The sequence below is a fragment of the Symphodus melops genome (genome assembly GCF_947650265.1).
Source record: "Symphodus melops genome assembly, chromosome: 7".
NCBI classification, from domain to species: Eukaryota; Metazoa; Chordata; class Actinopteri; order Labriformes; family Labridae; genus Symphodus; species Symphodus melops.
In genome coordinates this window covers 6,342,558-6,363,974 of record NC_136697.1, presented here as the reverse complement: position 1 = coordinate 6,363,974, position 21,417 = coordinate 6,342,558, and the positions used below count along the sequence as shown (strand labels likewise).

At 41.8% G+C, this 21,417-nt stretch overlaps 1 protein-coding gene across 11 annotated transcripts in view; it reads right to left on the bottom strand.

Moving 5' to 3' along the window:
* Positions 1-3,475: 3,475 nt before the first annotated feature.
* The window catches only part of astn1 (astrotactin 1), a 393,364-nt gene continuing 375,422 nt past the window's right edge, over positions 3,476-21,417 (bottom strand). For all 11 annotated transcript variants that reach the window (XM_079347778.1, XM_079347781.1, XM_079347782.1 and 8 more), the window contains 3 exons: positions 16,865-16,965; positions 13,928-14,111; positions 3,476-3,999 (listed from right to left, as the gene is read on the bottom strand). In XM_079347778.1, coding sequence (XP_079203904.1) covers positions 3,762-3,999; positions 13,928-14,111; positions 16,865-16,965 — 523 coding nt within the window. In that variant the 3' untranslated portion in view covers positions 3,476-3,761. The remainder of the gene's footprint in view (positions 4,000-13,927; positions 14,112-16,864; positions 16,966-21,417) is intronic.

The following is a 21,417-nucleotide window of genomic DNA, read 5'->3' as shown; positions in this document are numbered from 1 at the left end:
TGCTGCTTTGCCTTTGCTTTGCGTTAGCTGTGCGTTGCACTGCTGCACTACTTTGCACTGTGTTGCTCGTGGGCGGGTAGGACACTCCAATATGGAACATTAGCATCAAGTTAATTGTGTTGCTGGCTCGCCGAGCGTGCTGTTAGGACACAACATAGCATAAAAGACCCTACCCATGTGGAACTATGTTCTTTTATTGACTTCACAAAGCAGTCTTGCTAAAACAACAAAAAACTTTGACAGAAGGTAAATATCTCAACAGCCACTTTCACAATATATTCTTTATTGTTTTTTTGTAAGTAGCAAAGATAAAAGTGTAAAAGTTAAATGTATGAGAGCCACATACAGTAGACAGACCAATGTCATGCAGATAGTAGATAGTTCACATTTTTCTCAAGGGTCAAAAAATCTCAGTCTTGTTGCCTTCATTTCAGATAAAATCTTTTTTATATCTTGACATGAAGTTACATCATCATGTTTAATATCAACCTTTTGACTCCAGCTTCACGACAACGATTGTTTTCAGTAAAACCCTGTTTTTTTTTTTTTACTAAGCTACACAGCAGATTTTACAGTACAATACTGAACCTACTAAAGCACACAACATATCAGATGTTCTACATGTATGTACAAAAAGAAACACTGAGCTGTACTACAATGAGATGCTTTCATGAAACACTGTGCCGCCTATACAAAAATCTACAAGTGTTCAGTTTAGTATTCACATATGAGACTCGGTCAAACTCAACAACTCAAATACGTTCTGCTTCTCTTTGACATCAATCTCCAGCACAGCGACATGTACAGAGGTCAAAGAAAGGTCCAAAGGTCTGCACGTTAACACAAAGAGTTAATGCAAAATGTGAAAGAGATTAAGATTATTGCATGAGGATTTGACCATACAAAGAAGCAGGTACAAACATGTTAGTTTGTTTTTACAGCGTTCATTGGTTAAACTTTAAAACAATAAAGGAGAAGGCGCTGTCCGGTTCGGTAACTTTTAAGGAGCATGGAGAGAAAATATGGACGTACACAGATCAAATAAAAGTCCTCTGTAACAGCCTCTGATATAAATGCAAACTATTGAAAGTACATTCAGCAGGTTATATATCTCTAAAACTTTATCATAAATGTTCTGTACAACTTTCTCTTTGAATGTCGAAAATATAAAAATCCCTCCCAGCAGCCCATCTCTGTTTCTCTTCTAACGTGACACTGCTTGGTCAAACTGTTTTTTTTCATCAGGGCAACACTCAAGAAAAAAAAAATCTAGTATATCAAGATTAAAGTTTTAAGTAAAGAAGGGTAAAGTCATACATTTAGGATATTTGGAATTGGATTCCAGTTAGGCTTTGTTTAAAATCATTACTCTGATTGGTTGATGGTTACACGCCTGCGAGACAAAGATGAAAGAAAAACCCTCGAATACGTTTCCTCTGCTTCACTTCCCTGCAGCCTCTGTTCAGAGTCCCGATACTTAACGATGACTTGATGATGTGTTTTTCCTTGTATGGGAAGCTAATACTGACACATTTATGCTCCTTTTAGCACAGGCGGCTACCGCTCTATAGATATAACTATAGACTTAAATAACAAACTAATCTTGGAAATGTACGATTTTAATTTAGTAAATTAACACATTTAATCTCATAAATTTTCAGTATTATTAAAGTCACAATTTTATTGTTGTACATTTATGGCTTTAATCTCGAGAACTCTGATTATTCATCCCTAAATGTGGCTCTAACCCTTCTTCATAGTTTCCCCACATGTCATTCCCTTTTATTCACTGCCTTTCCTCATAAGTCATGTATCAGTGAATTGACCATGTTCATGTGGAAGGTATCTTTAAAGTATGATAACAGAGACATTATAATAAATGGGCTAATCTTGATAAGGCTGGATGTACTGTACATAGGCAACAACACACTAAACAGCAGCAGAACTCACGTCACAGCTGGAGGAAGGTCGAGCAAAGTGTTCACCTGCTGGGTGTGTGCTGCAGTTATTCAGCATTTATAAACGACAAGCATCAGAAGCAGTAAAATATCGACCAATGGCAGCGATGGCTTAGTGAAACCGAAGGAACAATTAATTTTAAAAGATTTGTGTTTTTACAAAAGACCCACACTTCCTCGATCCATTGGTCATGTACTCTTTACTTACAACTAAAGATTAGACAAAGACTTTAGAACTAAGACCTGACCTCAGCTCATAGAGGCAGCTATCTACATCCGCAGGAAGGATGTGGTCGGACAAGTAAAATGTAAATCACTCTCCGTTATTTGGCCATCAGGTTTGACATCAGGAGTTACTTAAAGAAAAGTGATCACTATGATTAAAACAGGCACAAAGGAGAAGCTGCATGTCCCAGATCTGACATTTAAGCTCTGAATGAATATGAAGACCACAAAACTCCCACTTTCCCTTTTAGATTACACTAATCTGTCAGATTTTTGTAATGACCAAAAAAAGAAAGATGTGCTCTTCTGTTCAATAACAATCATAAAGTCCATCAACGACAGAAAGAACAAGAAGCATGGTTCAATAAAACGTTTGCTTTGTAAGGGATAATAATATATTCATCACAATTTAATGTCAACAAAATATGACCTCCCATTTGTTTGAATCGTTGACTTACTGCACTTAAGAAATCCGGGTTTCCTAACTGTCTTGGTTTGTCCATTACTTCCCTGCACACGGAAACTACCACAATAAGACAGTTACCAACCTTTACCTCTGGCACCAAGGTAAGCTTTATCTTATCTTAGATTGAGCATTCAGCTGACCACATTCTGCAGAGCACATACTCCATCTGGGCACTCTCTGAAATCTGGTTCTTCGGTTTGCTTTATCTGAGAATGGGTCTACATACTGTAGCGAGATGAGCCAAAACTATTGCACCCAAAACGCTGTTAAAACCTTTCTTACAAACACAGCCTCTATTATTCACGACCAGAAAGAGAGGAAAACATGCTGCAGAGCCCTACTTAAAAAACAACTGGAGAATTACTGAGATGCTGATTGATGTTGGTTTACTTTTATCAGAGGACCTTTGTGTTTGTTTGGTTGGTAATTTGCCCTAGAATACCTACTTTACAAATTACTGACATGGTTGATTTGCAAGGTATTGAAAACACAGACATCCTCAGGAATTCATGAAAATTAGCACGGCTTCTCCGGGTAAATCGAATCCTGTACAAACATGGCCTTTTGTCTTCATTTGACAAACACTCGCTGAAAACAATGGACCACCTAAAGAAGTGCTGGCCTGAGCTCTGGCAGAGAGGGTTCTGCTTTTTGACCAAGGTGCTTAAAAAGCTACCAGATTAAACCGCAAACCTTGTTATTATTTTGAACTTACTGTCGTTAAACTCTAACATCTCTGACGTCACATGGTGCCTCAGTGCTTGGCTGATAAAGGAATTATTATGGACGAATGCAGAAATTAAAAAAGACCAAGGACAGATGATCAAAGGGCGGTAAGGATGGACTTCAGCAGTCGTCAAATAACGGCCAAGGATTAAAAGATCCCATCATGCATTAGAGCTGCTGAGAGCGCTTATTACACTTTTGAATACATTTACCAATAGTTAGGGAGAGCTGAGCTAATGGTGTCCAGAATGATAAGTGCCTCACTAAAGAAGAAAAAAACCCCATGTGGAATCTGGAAACAAATGTGAAACCTTCATTTGAACAGTTCGTCTATTGGCTTTGACAAATCTCTCGTTTCTCTGTACCCATCTGAGCTCCCGTCAACTTTACAGCTCCTTGGGCTCGCCATAGTCGTTGTACATGACCGTGAGCATCTGCTCATCACAGGCCTTGTGCACGTCCTGACTCATGTCGGACCAGTTCAGGCCGAAGGTCTTGGTGTCGGTGTAACGGCAGGACAGGAACTTGAGGGACATCCTGCGGAGGCCGATCTTGGGCTCCTGGAGGAGACCTTTACACCACGGGGAGAGCTCGTCCAGCTGGGAGAGGATGAGGCCGGCCTTCCTGTTGGAACAAAGAGGACAAATTGTTGGTGTGTTTGGCTTGATATAAACCTGACAAACATTCAACAACTGAACCATTTTCATTCAATGGTTAACAAAACCATGGTTCAATGTGACACGGTCTTCTTTATTTTTACATTTGTAAGTGGCATCAGTTAAGTTCAAGCTCATTACATGTTAATATGAAGTTGAACCACAAGACAAGGCTCTAAATAACAAATGAAAGCACAATATTCATGTTTGAACAAGCGTACACTGGCTCCCCATTGCTTGATTGAACGGATTGAGTTTAAGGTTTTGCTTCTCAGGTTAAAAGCACTTCATGTTCTGTCCCCAGAATATATCTCAGAACCTGAAGGGACCCCAAGCTGACATCTTCTCTGAGCCCCAAATCAAAGCCTGCTACATTTCATGCACATGCTGAATAGTACAGTACTTGAGGGAAGGGTAGCAGGAGAGGACAAACATTGCTAAAACTTTTTGACATGTTACTAAGCAGACATTGTGTCATGTCAATGAAGTAACAGAGTGCTACGGTGTGCTTATGTCTATTCCTTTTTTAATAAACTAAAGAAAGCGGGTCAGATCACAAAAGTCGAGCTGCCTGTAGGTCGCCACGAAACACAGTGAATTCTGGGAAACAGTGGTTACCAAGCGTCAGAGGTAAAAGCAGTCGTCAGCTACACTTTGACTGTCTGGAGTTCATAAATGACACAGTGGCTCTGCTGTTGTCTCAGAGAGACATCACTGCACGGCAGAACCCCAAAGCGCCCCATCCAGCTCTGCTCCCCGTCTGTCTGAGCGAGCAGCGTCAGGTGCACTGTTACTCACACATTCCGACTCTGACCAAAAGCACACAGTGGCTGCTGAAGGTCTTTGGTTGAAATGACAGAAGCAAAGAGCAGAGGAGTGATTGAAGAAGTGAACGGCCATAGCAAATAAAAAGCGAGAGGGAAACAGCAGGGAGAGTATGATATGCCTTAAATTATTTCATTCCTCACAAACCAGTACAGCTGGAAAACCGTCCCTATGAGCAACCTGATGCCCAGAGTTCACATAGATACCCGTCACTGTGTGTAATAAATAACCATAAGCCTGATGCAGTCTGCTCAGTTTAGTGAAACCCTGTCAAGTGTTAGTCTGAAATCAGAAAAAGTCAGCAGTAGATTGTATTCATTCATCTCAAAACCTTCTCCTCTTTCTGCAGCCAAAGCAGAACTTCTGCAGCACAGCGTGTCCCATTCTGCCAACCCACAAGTCTGCTGGACTCTGCACAGTCCCAGCTCAGTATACTGAAGAACTGATGACACCTCCCAGCACCCGGCATACACGCTCAATAAGCACCCAGAGAGGGCGAGACTGATAGGAGAAACAAAGAGCATGTTACTCATAGACACTCACCTCAACATTATCCCTGAGACTCGACACTGACGACATGGAGGATGGAGGGATGAAGATCACAGCAACAAGTTTGACAAATGAAGGGGAGGTGACGAGTGGAAAGAATTCTCTCAGACATTACAAATAATGACTGATTATGGTTAGTATAGATGTAATGGTGGCAATTCTTTATGTATAAACCAGGGCTGTCAGCATTAGCTAGCGCTTGTCACATTCCCTGGTTTAGGGTTTAGTTTATTTCCTCATGTGTCATGTCTTGTGTTTTACTTTGTTCTTGTACTCAATTTCTGGTCTTGTGCTCTTTGTTCCTCGTTTCCCTCCTGTCTGATTACCTGATGTGTCTCACCTGTGTCTTGTTAACTCCACCCCCCTGTTCAGTATTTAATGTCTGCCTTCCCCTCACTCTGTGCCAGTTCGTCTCGTCTCTTTGTAGCAGCGTTTCCAGCATGCTTCTGTTTTTGACCTCGTGTGGTTTTTGACTTCTGGTTCCTGCCTGCCGTTTTTGTTACCTCTGCCTGGATTGACTGACTACCGTGTACCGAACCCTGCCTTCATTAAACAGATTGAGAAACTGCTTCTGCCTTTTGAGTCGTGCATTTGGGTCTCCTCTGTTCGTGACACTGTGCGTGACAGCGCTACTGTATATAAGCTAGTGAGCTTGGCTTTTACAAGCTCAAGTCCTTTAACCAGAGCTAGTTCATTTTTTCTTCACTATTATTTTCATGCTTCTCCTTCGATACATATGTCATTATCTGCTCCGTGAATTCCAGTTTCCCTTTTTATCAATATGAATCACGACACTTACGACAAGGATCGTCATTAAATGGCACGTGGTGAGACGGAAAAAAAAAAAGTTTTACATTTCAAATCACAGATGTTTATAATATCAATGTTATCTCCACTTGTTCAACAAGCCAACAAGCTTGTTGAGTGAGATAAGTGAGTGTCAGAGAGCCGTGTAGAGCCCCTGCCTTCCTCGTTCTGTGTCCTTCCACGCGAGTGACAGAGAGGAAAACAGAAATGGGGGGTCGCGGTTAAAATGGTCGCGTCACTCTGCAGCTTTGCTCATGGGCAGATATCTTACTCCAACGGAAAACAATCGAATCAGGCCGATTTTGAATCTGACATGCGGCTCCTCTCCCAGATGTGAATCCCCACTCTCTCCCTCTCCCTGGTTTCTCACTTGATCCACTGTCCTGTCTCTAGATAAAGACATCATTCATTCAACAGCTGGTCATGACGTTTTATGGAACTGAAAAGTCAAAGTTTAAGCCCAGCTTCACGGCAATGAAAATGTATATTTTTTCAATATCTTTTTTTTTTTTTTTTTTTTTAAACTCTCCTGTTGTTACAAGACCTACAACCTTTACACAGTAGGAGAACTTCATCCATCTGATGACTTAAGCACATCACATCTTGTGGTAGATACTGATGACATTTCTGAAGACGCATTAACTGGTGAATGTGTAGCCTAATGTAGTTCACAGTGAGGGTCAACATCAGGACACACATTCACAAATATGTATGTGGGCTCAATCCGTCACAAATGGAGTTTTATTGCTTTTCCTGAAGAAAAGAAACTACTTGAGAGAAGTAAGAACGCATCACGCGATTTGAAACTTGTGGTGATCCAGTATCGGTTTATGCTCAAATCCCACGTCCGTCTGCTCGTCTGCTGTTGTGTTTATTTCATTGATAAGTTGCAGTTTTTCAGTGTTTGAACTCAAAGTCGACATCACGCTGTCATAACACAGACGCTGTGTGGGCCTGTGGCTTCTCCACTGTTTCATCGTCCTCGTCTTACCCTGACTCGAGATCAACTGCTGCTCTGTAAACATAAAGCACATCAACATATTTCCTGGTGTGTTGTAATGTTAATTTTGGGAGAACAAGCCTTTTTCTGTGTGCCACGATACGCCACAATCGCTCCCTGGCAACCAAACTTCACTCAAACATATTTCAGAGTGATTTTTGGCATCCTTCTTTAAATTGGAAAACATTGTTACACACAGAAGCCACATCCTCTTTGCAGCTTCAAGTATGCCATCTAAGTTAGTGGATTGATTTTGGAATGGGAGTGCATTTTGACATGAGACATTATCATCATGGTGTGCAATACGACGTAATGTTTGTTGGTGACAAGCAGCCCAGCAGCAATAGAAAAGATTTTAAAAAATAATAATATAACAATAATGGTTTATTTATGAAAGGTTGAAAGCTATATGTTTGATTGATGCTCAGCAGGACAAAATTCATTTTGCAAATTCACTCGACAGATCGCTTCCAGCGGCTTCTCCCGTCTCTGTTTGGTTTCCTGCTCAGGAAAACTGCAGAGAAAGACTCATTTTAATGATGTCAGCGTGTCTGCACACAGGAGTGCTTGTGTTGGTCCACGCGCTCTCCTACAGCCATTCATATCATTTTTCTAAAACCTCATTATGTACCCAATATTATACCACAGAATCCAGTGGTTTTGAGGAGATGGGGGTATTTATTTGCCTTAAATAAAGAAAGAAAAAAAAAAAGAGTGTGGTTTGTTATGCTTTCATTTCTTAGGAAAGCAGAGGAACGTCTAGCAGGTTCCAAATAGAAACAGTTGTCAACATAAATCCTGGTGCATGTATAGGAGTGGAAAATAGTTGGAGATACAGAGTCTGGTTAAAGAAAAGACAGTAACCCTTCAAGACGGAGGGGTTCATGCTGAGCAGACACGAGCGGGCATGTAGATGCATGGTCACATGTGATACCTGGTCCTATAGAGAGCTCACACTTACAATACTACCATAGGCGCATTAGCAAGTGGTGAACGACTTCCATTGGCTTCATAATACAACCCCCAATTCCTTTAAAGTGAAATGTAAATAAAAAGTGAACGTGATGATTTGCTAACATGACACCACATTAGACCACACAAAGACAATGTTTCAAATGTTAACACTGAGGATTTTATTGTTTTTGGAAAATAATATGACGGTTTTAAGGTGGAAGCCAACAAAAATAAAAGTTGGTAAAGTGGCAACAAAAGAGTGGAAAAGTTGTGAAAGGCTTACAAGAAACACCTGGAGAAACATCTCACGGTTAACAAGATTAACTGAGTTAACGTGTTGGAAACACGACGAGGTCTTAAACGAGCATCACAGAGAGGCTGAGTGCATCTGAAGTCAAACGCTGAGAGGTCAAAATGTTATCAGTATTACTTTTATTTAACCGGGAAAGAAAAGTCATTAAGATTAAAAATCTCTTTTCAAGAGAACAACGTGTCCCTGTCACAACGTTTTTCAAACGTGTTGCTTAAATGACTTTCAGAATGGGCAGATTCAGTACTTTCCAAACACTAATACATGTATCAGTTACATTTTGTGTCCCACTAACATCTGACTATACAGTACCACACAGCTTGGTCTCACGACTCGAGTCTAAAAAGACTTTGTTAATTCTGATACTATAGTAGATCACATTAAACCTGGACCAGGCAGAACTGCCATTTGAATCTCCCTTCACGAAGGCTCATGAGGAGCTTTAATTATGAATTAAACTCACAGTATACCGACGTCTGTAATGGGATATTATTTACCAGAAATCACATCCGATTATGTAAATATTTAGACTTTGTTTCATTGCAATTTTCTGCATCGCAGAAACCAATAAATCACTGCAAGACTAAAAGAGGCTCCACAACTTGGACTGTGTGTAATAGTGTCCTCCTCCCCGAATGTAAAAAGTCAGAGAGCAGAGTAAACAGTCTGCTGTGATTACGATCATCATTTCTTTCCAGATATTCCAACCATAACAATAGTTATTATCACATGAATTATTATACTGTAGAGCAAAAACTAAAAAATATAGTAGAAAATCAGCTATTTCACAGTTCATCAAAGGGGAGAGTCCAACTAAGGACATGGTCAGACTGACACCCAGCCAGGAAGTACGATTTTCTTTCAGGCACCCCCATAAACATTTAGCGATTTTTAAAATCAGTGGCCAAGCAGCGTGCCTGAGATGACGGTTGCTCCCCTGGTGACGACAGGTCCTGGCCCAGGGGAGATGAAGTGTCGAGCCTCGGAGAGACGGCCTTTCTGTGAATTTATGCTTCGAGTTCAAATGTCACGCGATGTTGCATGAAAAGGGAAACAAAAATATCCTCCGCGGGATGCCAATTGGTCACGTCAGGGAGATCCGATACGTTTCTAAAAACAGCAGATCGGAATATCTGCTGCCACAAGAATGATAGAGCCGCATTTGTTCATTCATTTGTTTCCAGATATTGCTTACTTGGCTGATGTAAGTTTACATTGAGTCCGAGCCTGAGCAGGGCTCTTGTTATCTGTATTTTGACTAGCTAATGAAAATCCAGTTTATTCAGTCCCCATTGTTTGTGACAGGGGAGCTGGGGAATTCTCTGCATAAAAACATTCAGCCGATTTGGGAAGTTGAAACCGTGTGCGTGCCTGTGGTCTGCACATGTACAGCACTGGTGCGTGTGCGTGTGTGTATGCGCGTGTGTGCTGGAGGGGAGCCTGTCTGCTCTTTTGTTTACGGCTGGCGGTGCCACAGATGTGTTGTGTGGGTGGGAGAGGTATATTCCCTCTCAAGTGGCCAAAGAAATGATCAGTGGAGAACAAAACCACAACGAAGAAGAAGAAGGTTTGAAGAACTGGACTGTCTGCCCCCTTTTAGACCTCTGACAGAGCTTTGGAGCCGACTTTCTCTGAGTTGGTCCCTAATTTGCTTATCTTGCGTACATGCAAACTGTATCAGCAAGGATGTTTTAATGTTCAATAATCCACGGGCGACGTCAATGTTTATGGGGCGGCTGTGGCTCAGCTGGTCGAGAGTTGTCGTCTGTCATCCAGATGCTCCTGCAGCAACATGTCCGATGTGTCCTTTGGAAAGACACTTAACACCGAGTTGCTCCCACTGCTTTGTTGGTGGTGTATGAATGGGATGAGATCATTCTGATGGTGACCTGTGATGTAAAAGCTCTTTGACCATTTGAGTATGCATGGGCTCTGAAGCCACCTAGACCTCACCCATTGGTTTGTAAACGACTCTTTGGAAGGTTCAAGGTTCACATCTGAGCTGTCAACTGTTAAGTGTGTTTTAGCGATTTGGACAACAAGCGTCTGCAGCACCGGGACACTTTCATCAATGTTTGATTTCAACATTTCCACGGATGGTGAAGTGAAACACTCTGAAAAGCCCTGTATGATTCAACACAGATTTTTTCAACTTTTGACCTTTTTTTAAAAAAATCTCTCACACTGGACTCACAAGCATTGCTTCATGGTTTCTCTCACACGCACATCATCACTGTTCATCTGAATTCATCCTGAGGACAAGCCGAAATGTAAAGTATATTTTTCCACTTCCACAACAAACCATTCGACAAAGACCCCAGTGCTTGGAATAAAGCAGCTGGACTTGGTACACAGTATAGGTGAGTACATCATCTAAATGAACTGTTGGTTGCTTTGACTTATTTGGTCTCTGCAATTAGATTCTGCAGGGACGTTGGGTTGGAAACTCGGGAGCGCTCGCTGTAGGCCGCCTCCTCACTCTGACATCTCTCTATGCATGTCCAGACGATCCTGTTTGTGCATGTGTGTCTCCAGCCTGTTTGTGTGTATATTCAAAAAACACAGTGTTAAATTGTGTGTTCTGTCACAGGATTATTTAAAGTATCATATCTTTACTCTACGCAACAATAAAGAGGAAGAGGAAGAGGAAAAAGCCCAAGAAGAAGATGTACCGCAGCAGCAGCACGAACAGCACGGCTTCAGGACTGCTTGGACTCAAATGATCCATCAGATGGATAAACGTCTGTCCCTCATGTTTATCAGTCTGAATACACTGTGATACTTAATACCAACAAACCACTGGCGTAGGAAAAGGTTTCAGGATACATTTCGTACAGTCACCAGAATGTTTAACAATCCTCAGACACAAACATGAAGATCTGATCGCGATCAACCCCTGGTACCCTCGTCAACTTTTGTTCAACCGAACGCCAACGATCCAAATGATCTGAGGTGCTTCAGCGGAGACCTGCCAACATTAACACAGAATGCTTGTAAAAGCCTGCGTGACCCGCATTTTTTTTTTTTTTTTTCCTAAAAATGATATCAGTAGTATTTCTGTCCTGGCGTCAGTGTTACGGTTTATCGGCTGCATGTGTTTTTCCCAGCGGAGGAATAACGTCAGTAGAAACAAAGGGACGCTGTGGGGAAGTTGTCAACACACTTAGTCACACAGCGGTGGAGCTGCCTGCACGCTCGCCCGGCTAACAATGCACGGCAAACAGCTCCACTTCAGCTTCAGAGATTTTTCCTCACAGCAAACCAGATACACAGGAAAGTCTCATGTTCATTTGATGACTTGGCCAAACAAAACATGTTCATACCTTCTCACCCCCGCTGCCAGGCCTCACCTCAAATGCACTTCTCTCCTGCTTTTCCAGCTCTGAGGTGCCTTTATTACCATTAATCACCCCTCCCTTTAACTAAATTGTGGGGCTGTTAATCTAAGTGTATTTTAATGGAACACTTCAGAAGCAACTCCCTCAATTACATCAACTCTTTCCAGCACAGTTCCTATTAAAAACAAGCTTTCATTTAGGAGTTGGGGGGGGAGGGGGGGGCGACCGAGAGAGAAACGCAGAGAATTAGGGGAGCCTCGGCTAATCAGTTTCACCTGCCGCAGTGGAAACACACAGAGCCATTTGTCCGTTCACGTCGGACACATGGCTCTGTTCAGAAAACCTTCAGGTACTCGTTTGTTAGCCGGAGTTTCAGGGCTGTTCTTGTTTGTGCGTGTTTTAATTGGAGGAGGATGTCTTAGAGGTCAAGATCACTCCGTTTCCCGATGTTTCAGATTGAGTGAGGTTCATCTGTAAATCGAAATTACACAAACAACCACCCAGGATGAAAGACGGCACTTTGGTGGCTTGGAGCGAAACATCTGTCCTCCTGTGAGAACCAAAACAAGATTTGGACTCTGGCGTGCTCTGAGCGGGCGGATACCATGGAGATGTGGCTGTTTGAGTGAACAGTGGAGGCGCAAAAAAAAAAAAAAAAGGTGATTGGGAATAAAATTGGGGTTTTGCTTTGAAAAGAATTGAAAGGAAATGCTCTGGTTGTACCGGGTTACCTTTGTTTTGGTTTTGTTGGGGCGTCTGGGTTTTAAGAAAGCTGGGCGGCTTCTTTTTAATGTGCCTTTACTTTTGACATGAAAGAAAAAACATAATGAAAAGGATTTTTAGAAAAGCCTCACAGTGTTAGGTGTGAGCGAGCTTTCAAAGTGATAAAACACTGACATGGATTCATAGGTAAGGGAACTGTTGTATAGGCCCACATATGGCGATAAAAAAAAATCTGGCGCCTAATTCATACTTCTGTGTCCAATTTGTTAGTTCAAGCTCCTCCCCCTCCAGCAGGCGTTACAGATCTCTGTACGCCAAAACAAGCCGTCATAAGAACACTTTCTTCCTCCAGGCTGTCACTCAGAGTCAGACCTGTCGCTGAAATCACACACGCCGTGACGTTTATAAAAAAGCTTCAATAACTTAATCATGTAAATACAGCAGTATTATCCTCATCACTCTTTGCACATCTTTAATATAAATACTGTAAAAACTCTACCTCACATGTAGAAACCCTCTCTTACAGCATCACATACTCTCTTTATATTTAGTGTTGTACTTTTTGTACTATGAGAGCTCAGTTGCTGAAGACTGATTCCTTATATGGCAAGTAAAGCCGATTCCATCTCCACCATAGGATTAACAATAAAAACAGGTGGCCTTGAACCTACAGTATGGAGAAGCCACCTCCTTAAATGTTATGATGGAGGATGCATCGGCGAGGCTCTTGGCACACTGTTATTTGTTTATTTGCACCAAAAAAGTTACAGTTACACAAAAAAAGAAAACATTAAACAAGAGAGGTTAAAAAACCCAATATGGGCTTAAAAAAGGACCTCCCCAAGAAATATTGAAAATAAAATCAACAACAACCATCAGATATCTGTGTTCAGATAAAAGCCTGCAGACGCTAACCAATGTGTCAAATCTACTTGCCAACATCCAAAAAAATGCACTATCCCTTTCTTGTCTTCTAGTGGCCGAACAAGCACAACCAATCCTTCAGCCCCTCTTTAGACAAGTGCATCCACCTGCTGTTTTAAGCACCTTGACATATGTGGCCTAAGAATGAACAGTGGCATGCCTGACATGTCAATTAGGTTGAAGTTTATGAAGAGCGTCCTATCCTACATCCTCTCATGGGTCTTCATGATACGAGTAGGTTTCATGACATGATAAGTCAACTACCAGAGAGACTTGATGGCCTCTGCATTAAGGCAAACAATATGATCTATAAGTCAGTGATTGCAAAAACAACTCAAATGTGAGATGTGCTTTTGTGTCATTCATTCAGAACCTTGAGATCTGAGAGAGCAGCATTTTGCTCTCAGAGCAGTCAGCCCCAGAAGAATCTCTAAAGAGACAAACAGGAAGTGAGTATTCACTGTACCTCGGCCCGAGCTCGTCCTCACACCTCCAGGTGAACTCTCCGAAGCTCTCGTATCGCTGGTTGTAGTGGTAGAGCACGCGGTGCAGCGTGGGCGCTCCCAGGTCCATCAGAGTGTTGTAGGCCGTCTGCTGCTCTTTTCCACTGGTGTATCCGTTGAACAGGTTATAGATCTTATCGGCGATTTCTGCATTGGAAGACGCAAAGGAAAGTGTCGAGGTCAACAGCCATAACAGACCTCAGTAATAGCACCCTCTTTGTTTGTCGTCTCATCTGTCTCTTTTTAAAGTTGTGGAAAAGGAGAGGTATACAAATTTAGTATTTCTCTTTCTTTCTTATCTCTGGTTTTGCTCTCGCATGCAAAACCATAATAAACTATTTGTTCAAAATGTGTGTTAAGTAAGGAAGCATGAAATAACGATCTGCTGTGTGTTTCTGAAGGAACAAGATACCAGTTCCTAAAAATCCAGACAGAAGCTCTCATGTAGAAAACATTCCCAGACTGTTTCGTTCAATCTCCTTTTATTTTGGTTTGTGCTCGAAACATGGGCAGACACTTGTCTCTTAAGGGTCAATAATTAGTTTGTCAACTTGGCAGAGGTAACTTAAATCTTAAATCTCGTAGTCCGATGTGTAGACGCTGGTCCTCCAGGTGGCTGTACCAGGTTCGAGTCCGACCTGTGGCTCCTGTTCCCCTCTCTCTCTGATTTCTGACTATAGAACTGTTTGATTCACTGATTTTAAATAAATTATTTTTGAAAATGGGCTTCAGCAATAAAACATAATTCACCTTTTTTTTTAAACAGAAAATAAGGAATTTAAAGGTTTCTGCATGTTCAAAGAAGGAGAAGGAAGAAGCTAACTTATGTTTACCTTTCCCTTTTACACACCTCACTTTGACATGGCTACTGTTTATTCTGTCGAGGTCCTATCATTTCTCCAAAATGAGAAAAGCTTCATAATAAGTTCAGGAATTAAAAAAAAAAAAAACTAAACATTTTTGCAGAAGGACAGAAAGCAGACTTTATGGTTAATCAAATCAACCTCTCAAAGTGGAAATCAAACATGTTTCCCACGTCCACCTCAATTGATGCACTTTTCTGATGTAAACATTTTAAAGTCTTTTGAATGGCTCAATGTGATTCTGTTTAATGCCTAATTGATCGGATGTTGCAGCTTAATAAACAGTGTTCCTGTTCTTCATTCCACTCCCCAGGATGATTTTACCTTCAATAAAAGAAAGTCATACTCTCTTCTTCTTTTTGTTTTCTACAGACATCATACTTGTCATCAGATGACTCAAACAGATGTTATTCTTCAGGCAGATTAGTTACAATCTGAACGACTCAATCACTCACGTATCCCTCGAAAGAGAAAGCAGTTAAAGACTTTCTTAGAAAGGGAAATGGTTTTTTAATGACTTTCAGATTAGTTACTTATCCATTTGTTGCTCTTCAAAAGGCCGTTTAAATACGAATAACAGAGGCTACGAGTTCAAGTATTATATTTCACATCAGTCACGTATTTCCGAGCATTCAAAATGAACAGAGTGAGCCGGAAGCACAACAGTTCATTACAATGTCTGCATGCTTTTATTTATATCACAAAAAGATGCTGCAATTGTACCTCTTGCTCTCATCACTAGACATATGGATCATGGTAGTTCTCTTTTTATGCAGCTATCAAACAAAAAAAAGCCTCTCAGAAAAGGATGACTCGACCGCAGCTGTTTTTAAAGGGTTCATCCTTGTCAATGCCTCTGAGTGACATAAACAAAGAAGGGATTTTGGTCTGTGCTCTTGACTGATTTGACCGCGATGGTGCATGTTGTTTGACGTTGAGTTGTCTCACTTTGCGGTGATGTTGTCCTTGTGTGTTTGTTGTCTTTTGTGTGCTCCTGCTGCAAAACAAATTGCAGTGAGCCACAATGAGGAGTCTGAATCCGAGCATCGACATGACGAGCTCTCTAGGGGTTAAGAGGGACTCACACAGCGACCTGTTTAATCTGCCTTCTGATTACACATTTTAATTTTCTTGTTGGGTATTACTATTTCAATGTCTTTTTTACTGGATATCTTTTTATTTTTTCATCAGCTTCTTTCTTGTTTGCGTCTTTCTTAATTGTATCTGTTGCTATCAGTTGTCCAGTGAAGCACTTTGGGCGGTTGCCTTCAAAAGCTGTTTGTTCAGCCAGGAGGGCCGGTTCGGTCCTGGACTGTCCTCTGGACTCTGTGGAGGAGGTGGCTGAGCACCCTGCAAGACTGAGCGCTACCCTAAGTCTTTTATTCAATCTGCAGTCAGACGGTTTAACAGCATCACCGCCTCATGACTCTGATGTATAATAATCACCAATAGCATTAATGTTACACAGTGTGTGCTTTCAATCTGATCTGTCTTTCCACAAGTGAAAGTCTACATAGTGTTTATGCCTCGTGTTATTTAATCCTATTGTATTTTTTCTCCCTTTATTTCATTCATGTAAACTTGCTTATAGCTTGGGGGGTTTTTTCTCAACTTTTTTGCCATTGATGTCGTTTATATTTCTGTTTTCCTGTTTTTTTTTTCAGGGCTGCTGTAACAACCACATTTCCCTCAATAAAGTTTATCCTTAAAAACGCTCAGTTGATTTGAGGTGATTAAAAGTGTGAAGCGCACACTTGTGAATATGTGTTAATAACAAATCTCTCTCATTATTTCACCTCTGTTATACGTTCTTTTTTCTGGTTTCTGTTTGTGGTTCAATTGTTGCAGGACCCGCCCAGCTAAAAAGACCACGTCCATCTCGTCACAGACGGTGGTTGGAAATGTAGCATTATACCTGTATACTGTATAATCCATGGTTATTTTTGTCCCTTCATGGAATACAGGTCCTGTCCGAGCAGAGCCTGTGACATACACTGAGTGTGAAGGATGCTTCATGTTCTGTGTCTCTCCCCTCACCTTGAGCTTTGACGTCATCCACAGTGGGACACGGTGTTTTGATGGTCACCTCACTTGGACTGGAACGGCGCCCTGTGTTGTCTACCGCCCACAGTCTGAACCTGCGCACACACACACACACACACACACACAAACACACACTGAAATTATAATTCTGCTGCTGCTTGTGAGTGATAGAAACATCTTTATTTAGGATCACATGTTTATCTGCTTTTGACAAAGGTTGCACATGTACAATATCATCTTGCAACTCTCGTCACATTTCATAAATCTCCACCTTTAGGACTGTAACAGTGAGAAAAACATAAAGCTGCAACTTCATTTTCATTTTCACTCTCTCCCCCCTGTGGGTCGCCCTCCACAACACAGAACATTTAGAGTCAGTTTTCAAGTTTTTTTCCCCACTAACTTTCCTGACTTAAAATAGATGTGAGCACTCATTGGAGACTGCAGAACATGCGGCTATTTTTTTTTTTTTTGCATGCATTGATTCTCAGACCTGCAGCCATTGTGACATCTCAGGGTCACATGGTCATCTCCATCCATGACAAAAGAGCATGCATTAAACATATTGAACACACAGGCCCATAAGATCCCTCCACCTAAACATGCTAACACGTGTTGACCCCTGCATTGTACTTGTAAACACAAATCTTATACTCAGTGATGACATGGCCCCTGGGTTCTCTGTGACCCGGTGTGACCCTTATAAGCCTTTAGATCTTAAACCAGGAACATCACATTAGGGAACAGTAGAGTACCAAACTGCAGTACCTCCTTTGGCCAGATGTCCTTTAATATAAAGGGAGCGAACATGGAATACATTTCCTGCCAAAACTGAAAAACGCAGCGCTGCTATTTTAAAATGACATAAAGGATGTCTTGAAACATCAACGGTGCCGTCATGTGTAGGTGTTAGATAGGCACATGTTTGTATCTGTGCGTGCTCATAAGTCCTGACGCTTCTTACAACTGTCAGCTAACTGTAACATGGACCAGCTCTGTCTGTTGGCGTGCTCTCTTTATTTATGTTTTACACTGGATCCTATGGACATGAAGGAGTGCCCCAGGTGTTGGAGGTTCAGCGCCCTCAAGGCATCTCAGCAGTGCTCAGGAAGTCAACTGGCACCTCTCCAGCGACCAGACCAACTTGCTCGGTCCGCACCAGACATGATCAAGCGACCCGATCCCTCTGGTTCCCAAACCAAGTCCCTAGAACTGCCCCTTTGTACTGAAGGCAGGAACAGGCATTGGAAAAGACATGCTGTGGTGCAGTGCATTGGGAAATTGTTGATCAGTACTGCGTGTCTCTGCCATATTAAAAAAATAAATGAATAAATAAATGAACAAATAAACACAGATAACAGTGATACAATATTAATAGGGTGAGATGATCATCACCAGAAGCGCTGCTTGTCAGCAGGCAACTGCTCGGGGTCCCAGATAAGTAGTTGGGTGGGGGGACCTGCACCTACACCAAAGCAGCAGCCCAAAATGAGGCAAACCTCCCTAAGGGGGCCCCCCGTCTGACAGCACTAACTCTTGTTGCCCTGCTAAGCGCTGCACGCATTATTGCCATGAGAAACTAATTTATCTATGAAAGTCAACAAAGAAAATGAAACAGAGTTATCTATTTGTAGGAGAGAAAAACAAAACGGGAAGAAGTAGGAAGAGTAGTAAGCATGGGGAAACTGGCAGACATGATGGGAGATGAACCCTGGTTTGAGGGTCCCCTCATTTATTTTTTGCCAAGGGCCCTGACAGACTCAAAAAATAGGCGTTGAGCCCTTTCAGTCAACCATAACCTGGGCCGCCTGGTTCAGAGAGCTGTCCTGTTAAAACCTCTACGAACGGGTTCATCTGCTGAAGTGGTGCTGACGGCCTGCTCTGTCTCTTTAGCAGTATGTGATGAATGACTCCCTCAGTTCAAACCCCTCTCTATTACATGAAGTCGATACTGATACACTCATTCAAAATGTCCAGTGATGATATTTGACTGTAACAAAAATAAAACGGAGGCAAAAACATCTGGATGCTGCTCCATTTCATGCCGCTGTCTTTGTAATGAATGACTGTTTTTACTGGAGATCAGAACCTGCATGATCAATACTGGACGCTCACATGTGCCAGACTGACGCTGAGCACTCTTTTACAGTCACTTCACTGAATGAGTAGCTCCACCTAGTGAGGGAACCACAAACTGCACCCAAGCATGTATGACAGAGGAGGGAGAACCAAAGGGAAGGCAAATACATTTATTACAACTGCATTAATAGATGAGCGGATTAGAGAATGGCAGACGGGAATATTTCATCATTTTTATCATTTCTCCAGCCTGCCTTTAGAGATTGAACATTTGCCGCAGGGTACGTTTTCTTTCTTTGTGTCATTCTTACATTATAGCATACACGTACTTCTCCCCACGCTATACATTTCCCTTCTACCATGCAAACCGGGCCCCGGCCTCTACGGAAAAGATGTAAGGAGAGTGTGGCGCCTTGAAGGGAGCGACGAGGCCTCGGCTCAGAGAGATGAATGAGCTGCCAGACAGGATAGAGAGAGCGGGAGCCCCATCGATGCTGGGATTAAAAGGGCATGTGCAGCCGCTCACTCAGCCCACATACGTAGAGGCTCCTCTGTCCTCTTCTCTCCTAGTTTTTCTTGATTTACTCATACTTACTCTTTCCCCCCTTGTACGTCCCTCTTGATATTTTTTCTGCCTTTTTCATAAATGTTCTCACTGCTAACTCTGTTTTCTTTTCTTACGTTGTGTCTTTCACGCGTGTGGCCTCGACGATTGAGCTTCTGATGATTTGACGTGTGTGCGTGCGTGAGTGCGACATACTGGCCACATGTGAAAAGTTCTTCTCTCCCACACAAACACGAGGAGATAGAATACAGAGCTGTAAGAACAGAAACGAGACTGATTTATTTTCTCATTCTGTCTCTGTAGAGAGCACTGAGACATTTAAAGGTGTAAAATGTTTACACTGACTAAACTAATTTCTGACATCCCCTCAAATACTTCCAACAGTTATCAAAGCCAGAGAAATACTTCATTTTACAATTGTATCTTACGGGGAGGCTGCCATCACATACGGGACGTGTTTATCGTTACCATGGAAACCCCAGGTGTTGCGTCAAAGAATGCTGCATATGGAAGCGGGAACTACTGAAAGCTGCCGGACTGATACTGTATGTGCTGACTTGATAAAATTGTAGATTATACTCAGATACATCATCAAAAAAAGTAAACATTTTCTCTTCCTCAGGTCGGTTTTGCCCTGTCGTCATGACGACTCTCAACTCTGAGTTTGTATTCATCGCGGAGGAGTAGCAGGGTGAATCACTCCCATGATTCCCCGCCAGCCACCGCTTCATCTTTTGTTAACGTTGTGATTGAGAGCCACCTAGTGGCAGAATTCAAACAAAGAATTATTTTTTCAAGCAATGACCGCAGCCTTCAAACTTCGCCTCCTTTCTAACACCTCATTCCACATCAAACCTCCTCTAAAATAAGCCTGCTGAGAAGCGTAAAAGTTAAGTGGTTAGTATAGTATGCAAGGCCTTCACTTGGACATCTTATTCATTGTTCTCTCCGTTTGTCTCCGTCACATTCTTCCTGCATCTCCCTCTATCCCACTTCCACACACTCAGACGTCTGCTCATCATGAGTCTCTGCCTCTGAAACAACGTTTTCTCCTCCCACTGTAACTTTGCTGAATGTTACCGGGTGCTCATGATGGACTGCTGTTTGATCTTTTTAGATAATATAACAAAGAGTAAGGTCTTTTTTTCTGCTCTTTTCATAATATTTGTTATGCATTGGGGCTACATAGGCACAGATTGAATGAATTAATACATCAACAATTAATGTAAGACCAAAGATGTTAGAAGGTTCATGTAAATGTAAAAGCCGGATTAGCCGTGTCCTTCCTCTGCCTATCATGTGCTAGCTTGAAGCTTAACCTTTGTAAAGACATCCCTTTGCATGTTTTTGGCTAAAGCTCGGCCGGTGATATGCTCATCTCAGAACACATTTCTGCAATATTCAAACGTCATGAATGCATACACTGTCGGTATAAGTACTAATCCTATGCTAAACTGTTGTTGCAGTTAGCTTACAAGAGATTAGAATGAACGTTACTGTTTTATTCTGACAGGAAATGATGCAATATGTGCAGCATGAGGTGTCAATCAAACTTGACACTGCCAATTAAACTGAGCAGAGAGAAAAAGCTAATGTTTTTCCAAAGATGATTTTGTGTTTGTTCTCTTTGGTCTTTCTGGATCCGTCTCACCACAATACAATTACTCTAAACTCTTCCAGCTGTGAGGAGCCACTCGGTCCTCTTGCCTTGCACAATGCATTGTGGGACGATATTGTGCATGAGCAGTCAAATCTAACATCAGTGTTTTCGTATGCATCCTGTTTTTTTTCGTGGTTTATTGTTACAGTTTAAAACACACAAAAAAGTTTCATATTAAAATGTGTATGAATAAAGAAAAGAAGCCGCTCATAATACATCGGACAGTGCAACTTGTTGATTTGA